The 16,396-nt window shown below is 31.5% G+C and overlaps 2 protein-coding genes and 1 pseudogene across 3 annotated transcripts; 1 reads left to right on the top strand and 2 right to left on the bottom strand.

Moving 5' to 3' along the window:
- Positions 1-122: 122 nt before the first annotated feature.
- LOC108333633 (plasma membrane ATPase 4-like) lies at positions 123-1,868 on the bottom strand (annotated as a pseudogene).
- Positions 1,869-3,019: 1,151 nt separating this feature from the next.
- On the bottom strand, positions 3,020-4,258 carry LOC108333654 (probable purine permease 11). The gene has a single exon (XM_017569128.2). The coding sequence runs from the start codon at positions 4,256-4,258 to the stop codon at positions 3,092-3,094; it is 1,167 nt and encodes a 388-aa protein (XP_017424617.2). The 3' UTR covers positions 3,020-3,091.
- Positions 4,259-12,633: 8,375 nt separating this feature from the next.
- Positions 12,634-16,178, top strand: LOC108333342 (F-box/FBD/LRR-repeat protein At3g14710). 2 transcript variants are annotated; one of them, XM_017568756.2, is made up of 4 exons: positions 12,634-12,740; positions 12,987-13,963; positions 15,625-15,768; positions 15,843-16,178. In XM_017568756.2, exons 1-4 carry the CDS (start codon positions 12,656-12,658, stop codon positions 16,131-16,133), a joined length of 1,497 nt encoding a protein of 498 aa, XP_017424245.2. In that variant the 5' UTR covers positions 12,634-12,655; the 3' UTR covers positions 16,134-16,178. The 2 variants fall into 2 exon arrangements, with proteins under 2 accessions (XP_017424245.2, XP_052727141.1); XM_052871181.1 differs by having other exon boundaries at positions 12,639-12,740; positions 12,984-13,963.
- Positions 16,179-16,396: the final 218 nt, after the last annotated feature.

Below are 16,396 nucleotides of genomic sequence, written 5' to 3'. Positions count from 1 at the left end.
TTGTACAGGAATTTCAAATGAGTCTTCATAAATATAACTGTCTCAATTAAATTATAATATTTGAAAAATTGAAACAATTTTACTCTATCAGTTAAATATTCTCAAACAGTACTGAGTTATAATTATTTTTAAGAAGATATGTCACTGTGATTTAATCTAGTAAATGATGTGTTTTATAATCTCAATTCCAACAAACATTTAAAGAGACGTGAGAAACTTCTGACCGGAACTAGATCTTCTCCTCCACTCCTCCTCCACGTCCTCCCCCATCGCTGCTGCACCGGAGCCACCACCAACAACCACCACCGTCCGACGAAACACAAAATATTCAAATTTTATATTTAATCAAAATTTACTCTATCTAAATTTACTCTGAGCATGAGCCTACTGAGCTTCCCTCTCCTCTTTACCATAGTCTTTCTTGGTTGCGAAGGCAGTCTGACAGATTTTGAAACAACCAATTCAAATCAATGCCATGAAAGCTTTCACAAAGAAAGCTAACATACGAATAGATATATACCTTGTTTTCTAGGGGGTTTAGCCAAGCCTTGCCACTCAATATGTAACGGATGGCAAACTTCATGAGGTCAAGGGGAAAGTAGAAGACAATACTGTATAGCCAGATGACTCCTGCCCAACCCCAACCAATTCCTTTCACCTTTGCAAAGCTCCAGTCAGCATACACTGCTATGCTTACCAGCTGAGCAATAACGAAAGCAATAACTAACAGCATTCCAGGGCGTTCAACAAAGGACTAGCTTCGAGAACGCGTAACAAATATCAGAGCCTGGCTGACTATACTAACCTGCAAATACAAAGCAGACATCATTTCATCATGAGTCAGGTGTCTAACTCCGAATTTTTCCTGCAAGAACAGTCAAAGGGGTGTTATTTGTTTGATCCAAGAAAAGGTCTTGAACTTATTTCAGTTGAATAATTCTTACAGGGAAGAAATCAGTTTCTTCCATTGCCCAGAAAAATATGATAGTCATCAGTGCCAAGTGCCAAGTAACTTCCAAGCACAACCCTAGTAGCAAATATTTCTTGCAGTTTCCAGCTATCGGGCAACGAAGATGGCTTCACTCTGTCCTTGGAAATTGACATGATTGTTCCTAATAGTAAGTCAATTAGTGTCTCAGACCTCTCATGTCAATTTGGAAAATTTTCCCATTGTTTTATTTCTTGGTGGGTTTTGAATCCAAATCGGCAACCCAGATACCCTAAAAATTTGAAATCCCCTTTCTGCCTCATCTTCTTCGCGAACCTAGAACCCTAATCCTGCCACCACTGTTTTTCGAGCTTCTTCTTTTTACTTCTAGTGTTGTGGTGGAAGCGCGACAGCTTCTTCTCCCTTCGCATTCTCCGTCACGGTAGTGGACTGGCCTCGCCGTGTGGTCTGGTTTTTCTGCGATGGAGTTCTCGCAAGCGCAGCGGTAGCCGCTGGAGACGCGACGATTTCTCGTCTCAATGGCTGGTCTCTGTCATGCGATCTGGTTCGGTCCTGGTTCACGGCGTGGAGGATCTATTTTTGGTGTCGCAATAGTGGTGTTTCTCTCCAGCGACGGTCGCAGCGTTGCTACTGTGCTCGTGGCGATAAAATATTATAAAATAAATTTTTTTTAAATAATTTAATTTTGTACCACGTCAAGAACAATTAATTTAAATAAAAAATTTCACAAACAAGACGATAAAATTTACTCAATTTTTCAAATATTATAACAAAACAATTGAGATAATTACAATTACGAAAACATACTTTATATTTCTATATTTCTGCCTCAATTAATAATAAAATTTCATTTTTACCTCAATTGGTAAAACGAGATATAATAACCACAATAACCAATATCAAAACTTTTTTCTACCATAGTGTAAAACTATATGTTGTCTTATCTAACCATATAATCATTCATCAATTTTTTTGTTTATATTATTCTAATTATAAAATTATTATTTTTAAAATTTTAATTAAATTTTAAATAACTCAAAAATTTGGATATTGTATTTTTAATTAAGTATTTTTCTTTCTGTTATTTGATTTTATCATCAAATAGCGTTACTCTTATTTATCTTTTTGTAAAAGTGTAAGAGTGATTTAACGGCCAAATTGAAAGAGAAAGAAAAGGTTGATCGAGTTGAAAAGACAAGAAGACCAAAAAAAGTGGTCACAGTAATATGTTAAGGATAAAATTAAACACCATAATTCTTAAACAAAAGTAAAACATATTTTAGACATTTAATAAAAAAATTATTATATAAACATTCAAATAAAAATACATAATTTATGATATATTTAAAATTTAGTTAAGTCCTATGAAAATAGAAAAACTTGTATGTAAACTTTGTAAGTCAATTATCAATTAATTGAAAAATAACCCATGCATTTCATTTCAATAATGCAGATAACTTTAAAGTTATAAGTAAACATTATCCTATGTTTTTCACTAGTGAAAAAAAAAATTTCATGAGAGCTTGTTATGAGAGTTGAGATTCATCTATCATAATATATTGATTAATAACAATTTTGTAATAAAACTAAAAAATATTATAAATATTATAACGTACTTTAGAAATTCTGTTATAATTGTGATATCTTCATAATAAAAATTACATATATTATAATAAATAAAAATCGTTTAAACAGACATGTTATATGATATTACGATGAAAATATATTATGATAGGGTTTAGAAGACCTATCATATCATAATAAGACTCTATTATCATGGTTGGTTCTTTACGTATCATAATAGAAGTAAATTCCTAATTTCAGTTTCCCTTCGTATGATTCTAAGTTTTCAATTCATTTTGGAAGTACATTTCTCTTATTTGTAAATAGTCATCCTTAATTTCTAGAATACCATTCTAATTTTAATTGAAAAATAAAGTTAAAAATGATATACACACAAGTTGAGTGTTTCTAACTTTATTCCGTTAAAGATGATCACTTAGAATTTTAGTAACTCACCAAACCGATATAAATATTCCATAACAATTCCTTGATATAGAAAACATATCAAACTTTGAAATTTCAAAAATTCATTTCTTCTTGCCAAAAGCTGTAGTGAAAACTAAACATCTTCAACATCTATCAGGAAATGGAGATTTCTGGGGTAGCAGTATGATGAATTCCTGCTGGTGCTTTGGACTTGGTATCGTCCAAATAATTTTGGTAAATATAAGAACTGAAACCGAAGATTGACAACAAAATGGCCGCAATCTTGACACCATCGATATGTTCATGGTATAGAAGAACTGCAGCAACAGGAACAAGTGGTAAGCTCAGCATGCTCATAACATTGGAGAAGAACGAAGACACCAAATAGATCAACCCCACAACTCCAACAGAACAAATCTGCCAAGCCAAAGCAGTTCCAACAAGGGTCAGAATGTAAACCTCTCTTCCTGCTTTGAATCTCCTCATTTCATCCTTCAAACCCTGCCATTCCCCACTGGCAAACATTCCCACTATGCAAACACATGAAGCAACAAAAGATGTCCAAATCTGCATGTCTAGGACAACAGAAAATGTTTCCCTCTTCAACACCCTTTCAAATGATGCCTGCATCAGGCACAGCAAAAGGGCATACCCAGCTGATGCACCGATAGTGCACGAAATACCAACCATGTGCTTGTTCCCGGTAACATTCATCGTTTCATTCTCTGAGGAGTCAGAATGAACTGCTAGAAGTGAAGCTGATATGGTGAGAAAAACCACTGTGTTAATTACTAACAAGGTGAGTTTTTGAGCATTGATAAAGAAGGAAAATATGGCATTGAAAGCAAGTTGAGATGCACAGATAAGAGAGTAAGTAGATACAGGAAGGTATAGAAGCCCTATTGTGTACATCAAGTTATCTCCAGCTAATAGGGTACCCAAGAGGATGTAAACCATGATGACAGTGTGAGTAGAAGAGTTTATGGTGAGGTCAGTGGTGACAGAAAGGTTTTCTGAGTGAGGGAAGAAGAAAAGTGGAAAGAAAAGGATTGGAAAAGCCACAGATTGTACTAGTGTTGCCATCCATATGCTTTTTCCTCCTTGGTCAAAGTAGAATCTCCCTAGCAAGACTGCACCAGATTGACCCATCAAGAGTATAGCTACGTTGATTACTACTAAAAACCACCATTTCCAACGGCTAAGCAGGAGCAGTGATTGTTCATCTTCATCTGTTGTTGTTGAAACACCTACTGCAATTAATTCTTTTACCTCATCATCTGCAGCAATGTTATGTCCTGCAACACCAGCAATATTCAACATTGTTTGAATTGTCCCAAAGAATGAATTTGATAGTTCTCTTTTATATTTTCTAGAGAATATATACAAATAGAACCTTTCTAGCCCTTGCCTTCTGAAAATCTGGATTCATGAAAATATTGTGCATTTAAAAAAGATCACGAATTGAAAGAAAAATTAGAGAGGGTATTACTTCTGATATCTTATTATTTAGCACTTTTTTTTGTTGTCTTGTAGCCTAGGAAATTGATAAAGTGGATGAGGAAAGAGTGACCTGGGTGGTAGTGTGAGGAGGGTTCAATTTCTCTATCAGCCATTCAAATGTGTTTGGTGAAAGATGAATCACTAGTGTCTCAACATTAGCTTGGTGTAAAAGAGAACGATCCTCTAAATCTGTAAGATAAGACCATAGTTGGAGGAAAGCTTTGGTGCTGAAATTTCTATTTAAGTGCTAACTGATCTTCTATGTGCATATACTTTTAAAATGTTTATTATTTTTACTTTAAGCATAGAGAAATCTACATAGTTTCACAATGGTATCTTGTATTTGGATCTTCCCTTCTAAAGCGGCATGGTGTAGGTTTCCATTTGGAAGGTTTCAAAAGGGAATCTCCCATGGTGTTTTATTTTATTTTCTCAAAAACCTTTCTCTTTTATTGATCTAAGTGATGCATTATGTGACTGCTACTTGAGTATGAGTTCATGACACTTTGATACTTGGTGCTTCAACTATGTAATATTTGTATAGCTTAGGTTTGTATCCTAATCACAATATAGCTTCTGCCTCAATCTTAGTTGGGAAAAAAATGAATTGAGAAGAGGAAAAAATAATTTCATAACTTTTTATAATTTTGGTAAATAAATGCTGTTTCGTAAAGGGTTTATACGATAGAATCATCACTTTTATTAAATTTGACTATTTATAATTGATCTATGTCAGAATCCATTTAAAACGCACCCAAAACCTTCTGAGCGGACGTCAGGTGTCAAGTAAAGGAAGTCTGAGATTCAGAAAGTGGAAGACAGGTGTGTGTCGCAGATTGGACGAACATTTTGACGATAGAGTAAAACTGAAATTTTCTAAGTTTCGTGCCACTTCTCTGCATGCACCAGCCATCTTCAACCTTATGAAATCTCCTCCTTCTCTCTAAAAACTCTTCCTTCTCTCTACAAAATCTCACCCTTTCTTTTCTCCGATCACCATTCAGGCACCGCAGAAGCACTTTTGGCGTCAAGAGCTTCCAGTTAAACCGTTCGGTTTGTAAACCTTCTCTTCACTCAGTCGTGCGTTTTCCTAGACATGCAAACCAAGTTCTAGTTTCATGTGTTGATCACCCTTCTCATAATGAGTGGTTCTGATAGTGTTGGGTTTTCACTTGATGTAGTTTGGATTGTCGAGCGTTAAGGGTAGAAGAACTTGTAGTGGTGAAACTGTACTCTGTCTCTATGAACGTTCGGTCACGTTAGAGGTAAGGAAAGCTTATATAATTTGATTGTATGTTCGTTTCTACGTTCGTTTTAATGGATGCATGTTTGTTGAGTTGCTGAATGAATATGAAGTATGATTGTTGATATGTTTTGATTGTATGAATGTATGAAAATAGATGTTGAGGAAATGAATTGGTGTAAAGAATGATAAGTATGTAATTCCCTATGAAAGTGTACGTTCGTCACTGAATAGTCTTTGATCGTTCGGTTTTTCTAGTGGACTTGGTTAGAATTGGATTCTTTCATTTGGGAAGAATCCTAGTTGAGGACGAGCGTCTTTGTTTTGTAATACTTGTACATGAGCGTTCGGCCAAGGGTAGTCGTCCCTTGGTAATTGGTTATAAACCCAAGGATATCTATATGTATTTGTATAATTCGTTTGTTCTTAAACACTACTAAAAATGGTATCCATTATATTTATCAAGCATTTTCTCTATAAGTTAGTAGTACTTGGTCTTACACCAAGTGCTAGTGCCGAGTAAGTGCTCAGTCTTACACCAGACACTCTTTCTCCTTTTTGTAAAATATATATATATATATATATATATATATATATATATATATATATATATGTATATAATAAGAACGTTCGTCAAAACTCAATAGGGTTCGCCCTTGTCGGTGCTCGGTCTTTGACTGTCATTCTGATTGTTCTTGATGTTTAACTCATTCAAAGGCTAAGTATATTTATTGACGTTCGGTTTATTCACCGGATCCAGTTAAGTACCCTTATTTGATGTCCCTCAGTGTCTGTCTAAATTGGTTCCAGCCTAGAGTTTTAGTACTCGGCCTAGGCTTGTTGGTGTTCGGTCTAACTCGTGAGTCAGTTCATCCAATTGGCTCACTTAGTATATAAACGTTTGGTTCTAGTCGTTCTCGAGAAATATTATGTTAATCACTCCCTTTCTTAAACTAATGATTCACTCTCTCTCGGTTTTGATCCGCTTGGAACTGGAGACCTTTGGTCTCACTCCAAGCGTTCGGTCTTGTTTAGAGTCGAAGTTAACGTTCGACATTTGGTATCTTCAGAGACGTTTATTCAAATTGATCTCATTGAGGTCTTATTAATGAAAGATGATGAAATATGATATAAACAAAATGAATTGGATTATGAACGAGCGTTCCGGGAAGGAATAGCTCATGAATGTATATTGGAAATTGGTAAAGTATGAATGTGGGCATGCTAAGCTGGCGGTTCATCCTGATATTCCGTGATTACTCGTTCTCACGTAGAGAAGGGTAAGTCATGAGTGGGAATGACAGGAGGTCCTAGTCCTTATGGTTAATTTGGACAGATAAGACTAACCTCGGGTGACAGCTGTTGAGGGTATCCCAGTTACTACATCACCCGGGTGTATGAACGTCGTAGCTACACAGAATTCATACAGTCCGGACAGTCAAAGTCTAGTATTAGGCTTTGCATGTAAAAGTGAATGAAATTATCTTGTTTAATTGCATTGTGTGAAGTACATGTTGATGATTGAATTGAATTACATAAGCTTACCCTATGTTTCCTGTCTTGTTTGTTTTGTACGATTGTTTGTCTTTCTGTTGCAATGATCATCCATGCGGATGTGAGCAGAAGGAGACGAGCTACTGGAAGAAGAAAATTTAGTTGAGGTAGAAGTTAAGACCGAACAGTAGAACCGTTTGGTCAATATATTAGTTTAGTTGTAAGATGATCGTTCGATCATCTTTTCCCTTTTCTTTTGTTTGACCGTACGGTATAGACCTTTTGTAAATCGTTCGGTCGGGGTTTGCTTATTTTGTACGGTTTTAACTTTCTTGTCTTTCTGTAAGGTTGTTCGACCACAAGCGTACGTTCTTTATTTTGTAAGACTGATTTGTAATATTATTAATTTGTGATGTTCCTATTATATAGTTTTGACACTGTATTTTTGGAATGTTACAATCTACACCACTTGATGTGAGATTATTCGATGTACCATAGTATTATTACATAAATATTATCTAATTCATAAATAAGTGATCATTGAAAAAATATTAAAAAAATTATTATTTTATGTTAAAAACCGGTAATTTGTCATCTTTACTTTTTTGTTTCCAGTATATATTTTTCAAGTTTTTTGTGCATACCAGAAACAGGATTTGAAGGCTTGTCCCAGAAGGAAAATGGTTCTTAATTGTTTCTTTTGACATAATGACAAGAAAGGGTGTAAGTCAACTGAGAAGTTAAGGTCATCCAACTGTAGGGTCACGCCATTTATGTTCCAACCTAACGTTGCTACAGTCTACATTTTACACGACAAGTAGCGCATGTGCGAACAACCACTCACGTGCAACAACCAAATTGAAATGACGGTCGTTTATGTGGTGTACGCCACCTTACTACACATAACGCATTAATATAATTTCTATTATACACAAAACCCATACAGATTCAACTTGAATGCATATTTTTGTTATATATCTTTTTTGTTTTGTTGAGTTAAATTTAATTATTATTATTATTATTACTTTAATCTTAAAACAATTTTTTAAAACAAACTAAATTATTTAATATGTAAAAATTGAATGATTTAAAATTTTAAAATATACATTTAATTAATAGAATAATTACAATATTTAGTGAAAACTATATATAAAATTAATCTTTTTTTTTGTGTGGAATATACACAATAAATATTATTCTATTTATAGTAGAAAACATATAGATTAAATCTAAAATACAAATAAGAAATCATAACAAACTAACTAAAGATAAAATATAAATATAATATATCTAACACTCCTTGTAAGTTGGTGCATACAAATCATATAAATCAAGCTTGTTACTAATATAATGCACAAAGACTTAGAAAAAATATATACTTTTGCACTCAAGTGACACCAAATTGTTAATGATTTATGAATACGACATAAAAGATGAAATATCAATCCAAAAGACTTCCATGAGCAACAAATTTAGGAGATTGCTCAATGTAAATATCTTATTAATCGCTATTAGGAAATGTATTGTTGACATCCAATAGATAAAAAGTTCATTGATAAAAAATGTAAATCTCTTATTTATAGTCACCACGACTATAAATAAAATAACAAAAACCATCTTTTTCATGGGAGAAAAAACATATATGAACGGATCAAATGCAATGGTGACAAAAAAAAGGTTAAAAGAGACAACAGCGGTGGTTCCCAAACCGAAGCATATATAGGCGAGGCAAAAAGATGTGGGTTTTTTCCTCAGTTCAAATGCAACCGAAGCATTAGAGGGATGTCATTTTTTTATTTTATTTTTCGTCAGAGTTTTTGCCCCGATTTCTAGATAACCGAGGCAGTAGAGGGGGTTTTCTGCTTTGATTGTGGTTTAATTGAGGCATTAGAGGTGTTTTTTATTTTTTTTTTCGTCAGCCTTTTTGCCTCAGTTGTGGCCAGAATCGACGTCGTAGAGGGCTTTCTGCTTCAGTTATGGTCACAACTGAGGCGTATTCTATTGATTTTTTATAAAGACAGGTTTGTTTCTACAACAACCCCAAATACAAAAAGGTTTAATCATTTTTGAGATCCTTGTTTATGCAGAATCGTCTCAAATAGGTCATTGTATTATTTTTTATCTCAATTAGGTCCTTGTTTATAAAATTATATCATTTGGAACCTTGTTGTTAATTGGACTGGGTGGCATTAAAATTTTTGTCTCGTGGCATGCTGACCAAGCAATTATTTCTCATGTGGCACATTGAGGTCGCATTAGGTGGAATTTATTTATTTTAAGATTTAAATAAGTTAAATTGAATAAAAAGACAATGTTCTATTTATTGTGCGAAATTAAAATAAAATGTATTAGGGATAAGTTAGAGATTTTTTGGTGAGATTGTTGAGTGTGCGAAATTAGGGAAAATAGGGTTTGAGTGGGTTTGTTGTTCTCGTTCGAAATTTGGATTTTTACAATCAAATTAGTTCTCAATCAAGAGAATTAAGGTTTCGTTAGAGGATTTTTGCATCATCTATCGGGACCATTTGAAGTAGATGCAACCAGCGTCTTCAATACTATTATGTAAACACAACAATCAACCACAATGGCCTTTTCTTAGAAACAATACCACAAAATACATAGGTTCAATGTATCATACCTTATACTTAGAGCATCCTCAAAAGTGTTTGTCTCGATTCTTCATAGTTTTAGTAGTTCTCAACACACATCTATGTCCACAATAGCAAATCAGTGAACACGCATTAGGGTTTTCCTTCCGCCACACATTGCATGTCGACGAATAGCAAGATTGGTCCTTCGACATCCTGTTGGAAGAACAACAACTATGTTCACCACCCACCCACCCACGTCGCACAACAACAAACTCGATCACCTCAAGCACCCCTTTTAATTAAGGATTTTCATCTTCGAATTTAAGAATTTAATGAAATCTTATTCTTTTGAATTTCTAAATTACACATCCACGTAATGTGAGCTTTCTTTGCCACGTGATTAACATTTGCGCAATCAGCATGCCACGACACAAAAATCTTAACGTCATCCAATCCAATTATAGGCAAGGTTCCAATTGATTCAACTTTACAGGAATAAGGACCTAATTGTGACCAAAAATAATACAAGAACCTATTTGAGACGATTTACATAAACAGGAACCTAAAAATTGATTAAACCTATTTTAAAATTGTCCAGAATAGTCCAAAAGCATATTTTCAATGAAAATTATAATAAATCATAAATCATTTCAATGTATATAGAATTATAATCATAAATTAACTTAGAAGCATAAATCAAACCAATGTACAAAGTTAACCTAATCATAAATATGTTAATGTAAAACTTACTATATTCAAGGTGTGACCATATCCCATTGAAGAAGATTCATTTTTTTTAGTTATTAAACATATAAATTTTAAACAACATATCTAAAATTTCACGAAGCTTTGCCAGCATTTCGCATTGATCTTCAGGTTAAACGAAATGAAAGTGATTATAATTCACAATCAAATATGCACTCGAAGATCAATACAAAACACAACTGCAATTTTTCATGAAATTTAAAACATGTATATTAAAATTTATATATATTAATAAATTATGAAAAAGTTATTACTCTTCTTAAACTGTCCAACCGGACAATTCAAAATTCAATATTTCTAAACTATTCATTTGTAAAAAGTACATTTGTTCAAAAAAATCTAAAGATAGTAAATAATATTTGTATTAAATCTCAAACGAGAAACTGTGATTAATTCACAACAATATATATTCAAGAAAAAAATAATTACATATTCAACATGCAATATATTAAAGCAAACAAATAATTATATGCTCATATTAAAAAGAAATTTTTAAGAATATAGGAACCTAGAAACGTGAACACATGTCAAAAACTACAATATTTGAACAAAAACAAATAACACATTAATTAGTCGCATGATTCTTAACTTTAAAGTTTATTTCATCAGCAAATCAATCCATTTAATACAAACAAATCAAAACTAATTTGTATATCCCTAATTTAAAACAATTTGTATGGCTATATATATAATAACTCTTACACCAATATTATCAATCTAATCACCAAATAATAATACAATTGCAATTTATATGACCATATCAATCTAATCATCAAATCACAATAAAAAATTAATAACATAATTTGAAGTATTAAATAATATTTAAATTAAATGTTCAATTCAAATAAAAAATTAATAAACTAAAATTACCTTTGTATAAATCAAACATGTAAAAATAACATAATTTGAAATTCAAAATAATTGGAAAATAATGCATTTTAATTTCTTTTAAATTATACCCTTATCCTATCGTGATAATCCTATCTGAATTTGAAAAAAAGTTTAACTAATCCATTTGATTTTGAAAACTCGCAGGACGCCTATTTAGTTAGCCAATTTACACATCTTTGAAAATTTGAGGGTTCATCTGCTTCTATCTATTTTCTAACGCGTGGAAAATTATGTACCTCTTTATTACTCTGTCAGCTCACGTGGCTTTTACATGAACACATAAACGTTGATTTCAAAATTTATTGAAAAAAACATAATTTATTAGTCTTTCCGTTGGTTTTTAAGGATAATATTTTTCTATGGATTTTATTTTCATATATCATGATGTAAATAAAAAGATAAAATAGAAAATCTTGTAATAAAATTTATTATATTTCTTAGCTTTTGAAAAAAATATCTTAAATTTGATTAAGAAAAGGAACGGAACGAGTAATATAGAATTTTTTTTGAAAATAAATGATAATGGTTTTAAAAGGTGAAGAGAAAGAGAAATATTTTATTGAAAAAATTGGGATTTATTACCAAAAAATTTATGAGAGGAAATGAATATTACATTGAAATTGATATTTTGTGGCTTAAGACTATGGAAAACAGTTTAAAATGCCTTGTATTTATTTACTTTTATCGGTGCGAAAATTATATTTTGTGGTAGTTTACGGAATTGCAGTTTTTTTTTTTTATGAAATTCTTGTAATTTTCTTTTGCTTTATTTAAATTTCTAGTAAAAAGGATTTTCTTAAATATTTTGTCCATAAAAAATAAAAAACATATTTAAGTTTTAAAATAAATTTAGTTGTATGTATAATAATTTATTTATATTTTTTATTTTTAGCTAAACACGATATAATGAGTTTTATAATGAATTTTAACTTATGAGTTAACTTGATTTAAATAGTTTTCAAACTGGATCAAATTCAATCAAATAGATACCAACTCATTTAATATGTTTAAATTTTAAAATAAATTGGAATAAGGTCAACCAGCATGTGATTAAACATTTTTAAGTTGAGTTAACCCATAATTTATAAATAATAATTTATTCATTTTTTTATAATTTTTTTATTATAATTATTTTAAGTCGAAGATGAGTTAACCTATAATTACATTTTCCTACTTTTCTTTTCTTTTCTCAACTACTTTTTTTTCCTGAGGTGTGGATGCTTATTGTGGTCTATGCTGCACTTACCCAAATATAAAACTCTCAGTGTTCCCAGAATTTCACCCAGACTTTCTGCCATTCTAACATTTCTCCATCAAGGTGAGACTCAATCCTTCTCATTGCATTTTCTACTTCTCTTAGTCGATTCTTATGTTCAAATTTTTCCTTTCAATTGTTAAAAACTTTGCAGTAAGCTCCTAGAAATTCAATTGTTAATTCACTTTATGTTGTATTAGGATGCTTGAAATTATGATAAATTCGTACATGAGTTTGCTTCATTTCTTTTCTAATTATTCATCTTAGAGCATTTGTGAAACTTTGACACCTTCGGTGTTCATGCAGCAGGTGATTCAAAAGTCATGAAATCAATAATTGCAACCCAGAATGATGAAAATGCAAAAGGGGTTCCCACCGAGAAAACTGGGGTTGTTGGGGAAGACATAATTAGCAAGTTGCATGACAGTATTCTTGGTCACATTCTGTCTTTCCTTCCATCAATGGAGGCAGTTCACACTAGTTTGTTATCAAAAAGGTGGATTCATGTTTGGACATCCATCATAGGCCTTCAGCTCAATGATTGTTTCCACTGTGTCGGGAAGAAAAAGATGCATAAACAAAATTTTGAGTGTTTTGTGAACAGAGTGCTTCTTCTTCTTGCTAATTCAAGAATCCAAAGTTTCTCTCTTTGTTTAACATCTTACCAATATGATTCTAGCCATGTGAATGCTTGGATCTCCTCTATCTTTGAAAGGGGAATAAAAAACCTTCATATTCAGTATTCCTATGAAGTCCTCTTTCCCTCTCATTCCCTCTTCAGTTGCAGCTCTCTAGTACAATTGGTGCTTCAAATGAAATGCACTCTATGTGTTCCCTTTTTTGCTTCTCTTCCAAATCTGAAAATACTTAACATATCTGGGATCAAGTTAGTGGGTGAATCTTCCACTTATTCAGAAGACCTAATTCTTAACCTCCCAGTTCTCCAAGTGCTTGAAGCTAGAGGATGCGAGTGGCAAACTATGCAGAACATTAGAATAGAAGCACCCCTACTTGAAAGGTTTTACATTGCAATTTGGAGATCCCTATCAGATGAAGCTTATAAATCTTCAGTCAATGTTTTCGCCCCCTGTTTAACAGATTTCTCTTATGAGGGTGATCTTGAACAGGATATCGTTCTGTTGAATTCATCATCAATTCGTAGTGCATCTGTAGTGATTGTTGTTGATGAAGACAGAAAGGACAGAGTGAAAAAAGTTGGATATCAAGCTCATAAACTTCTTGCACAAATCCTTGAAGTGCAACTATTGAAATTACTGTTTTACAAGGTACGATTTCATTTCATGTTATGTGAATTGGAAATTTATCTATTGATAGGTAGAATTGTTATTTGCCTGTTACGAGTAACATGGTTGAGAAAGCTACTTTGACAGTGTGGTTGAGTAACACAACTTTTCAGATATAACAATCATTTGACACTTACTATCCTTTCTTAATAAAATATTATATTATAATAAAATATCAATTTATTTAATGACACAAATTTACATTTATTTAACATACATTATAAAACTAAAATGCTTATAAAAAATAAATTTTTATATTTAGAAGAAATATAAATATAATTATTTATATGTCAAAGATCATATATAATAATAAAAATATAACTAAAAAATCTGAAATTTTATTAGATTTTTTTCATATTACCGACGATTTTAACTCCTAATAAATAATATATTTCTCGCGAGGGAGAAAACTGCTTGAAAAAGTTCCGTTGATAAATAATTTTCCGCGATTTTGCGTATAATCACCCTAAGGAGTTTTCGGAAACCGTAAAAAATTGTCGGTATTTACTGTAATAAACCTCCCGTACTTATAAGGAAGTTTTCAAAATCGCATTGAATTTCGGTAATTGGGATTGGAAATGCATACCAACCACAGAAAGAGGCACTCTTATCATCACATTATTTAAAAAAAAAACTTATATTTTCTAAATTAGCTGTTAAATTGTTTATTCTCCATATTATATATTTAAACATTTTGTCACTAAATTTAATTTTTAAAGGATTAATCTGACTACGATAGTTTATTAAGTAGTTAAATTTTTCTTTATAAAAAAATAGTGAAAAAAGGACTTTAATGTTTAATTTAGTAATATATATATATATATATATATATATATATATATATATATATATATATTATGGAAATTGGTGAAAGAAAAATAAATTTTTTAGTAACATATTGAACACGGGATTAATTTAGTGTCCGATTTTAAATAGGAATTTTTTTAGCTGAATTACAAATTTATAGATGGAATTTTATCATAAAGAGGAAAAGTTGCCAGAAAGGAAATCAGGATGTAGTAATGAAAATACTACACTTGATTTTACAACAATACCAATATGAAGTTTTTGCATTAAATTTTGTGAAATGGAAAAATAATAAGGTGTAAAGGAGATTTGGTGAAAGATACATGCTCTAAGGTAATTTTCTTCTAAGAATAATTCTAAAGCTTTTACTGTATTCTTTAAAATTCTTCTATTAAATATAAAAAATTCTTCTATTAAAATTTTATTTAGTTTAAAAACTAAAATATTTTATTTAAAAAAAAATCAATTTTGCTATAAACTATAAATATATTTAATCTGTTAAAAACTTGTTAGTTTTTTAATTATAACCTTTAAAAAAAATGTTAGTTTTTTTAATTTTTGAAGTTGTTGTTATAACAATTTTTTGTTTTTCTATAAAAGTTATATAAAACACTGAAAAAGTAAAAAGTAATGCTGTTTAAAGTTAAGAAAAGATTAAAAGCAAACAATTCTTAGAAAGACAAAACTCAAAAGTACAATTGCATCTTAGGGTTTTCTTGTGTGGTGAAATGTGCTACCAAACTTTAATGGCACTTTAATAATCTAGCTAACACATCTATCCAAAAGATATGAAAAATTTGACCTACAAGTTTGAAAGTATTTTCTTTGTCTTACAGGTTTTGGTTCATGCCAGAGATATTTTCTCCCAACTACCAGCTTTTGGGAGATTGACTTATCTGCAGCTAAATGAGGTTACTGGTGAAGCTCTGCTGAACATTCTTCACAGTTCCCCAATTCTTAATACACTTGTTCTACAAAATGTAAGCTTTTTCAAATTGTTGGAAGACACATAATAAAAAAATGATGACTAAATTTTCAGCAAAAAACATTTCAGGGAGTATCAGAGTTAAATAAAGATGTGCTTTTTGCATCAGTGCCTCAGTGCTTTCTGTGTAGCCTCAAAGTTTTTGAGTTTAAGGAATTTAATGTGCATGAGGCTGAGCTTCTTCTGGCGAAATTCGTGATGGCGAATGCAAAAGTTCTGGAGCAGATGACTATATGTACTGCTTTCTGGCTGCGGTATTCCGATATTGACATGGAGAGAGTTACGCAGCAGATACTCTCTTTTCCAAAGTCTTCCAACCTTGCTGTCATTAAATGTATTTCCGTCGATAAATTACATTAGCTTTCAATATGAATGAAATGGGTAAAATCTAGATGGGTTTTCATATTTGTATTTTAAAAAATATTTATATTTCGTCTCACACCTGACTAATTTTCTTAGTATTCTCGTTGTAAATAAGATCATGAAGTTTTAATTTGAATTATATATAAATTTCTCGTTCGTTCATATATATATATATATATATATATATATAATTTTTATTCTTAAAACTAAAAAAAAAATCCGCAAACTCTGGCTCACCTCCCTCGCTTTTCTCAATCTTT

Source organism: Vigna angularis, chromosome 11, assembly GCF_016808095.1.
Source record: "Vigna angularis cultivar LongXiaoDou No.4 chromosome 11, ASM1680809v1, whole genome shotgun sequence".
NCBI lineage: Eukaryota > Viridiplantae > Streptophyta > Magnoliopsida > Fabales > Fabaceae > Vigna > Vigna angularis.
This window is presented reverse-complemented; position numbering and strand designations above follow the sequence as displayed.

What these genes read in the sequence shown, in the direction of transcription:
- LOC108333654 (XM_017569128.2), bottom strand. Translation starts at nt 4,258, where the DNA reads ATGTTGAATATTGCTGGTGTTGCAGGACATAACATTGCTGCAGATGAT.
- LOC108333342 (XM_052871181.1), top strand. Translation starts at nt 12,656, where the DNA reads ATGCTGCACTTACCCAAATATAAAACTCTCAGTGTTCCCAGAATTTCA. An exon ending in TCTAACATTTCTCCATCAAG is followed by an intron (nt 12,741 to 12,983) that starts GTGAGACTCAAT and finishes GTGTTCATGCAG; the next exon opens with CAGGTGATTCAAAAGTCATG. An exon ending in TGAAATTACTGTTTTACAAG is followed by an intron (nt 13,964 to 15,624) that starts GTACGATTTCAT and finishes TTTGTCTTACAG; the next exon opens with GTTTTGGTTCATGCCAGAGA.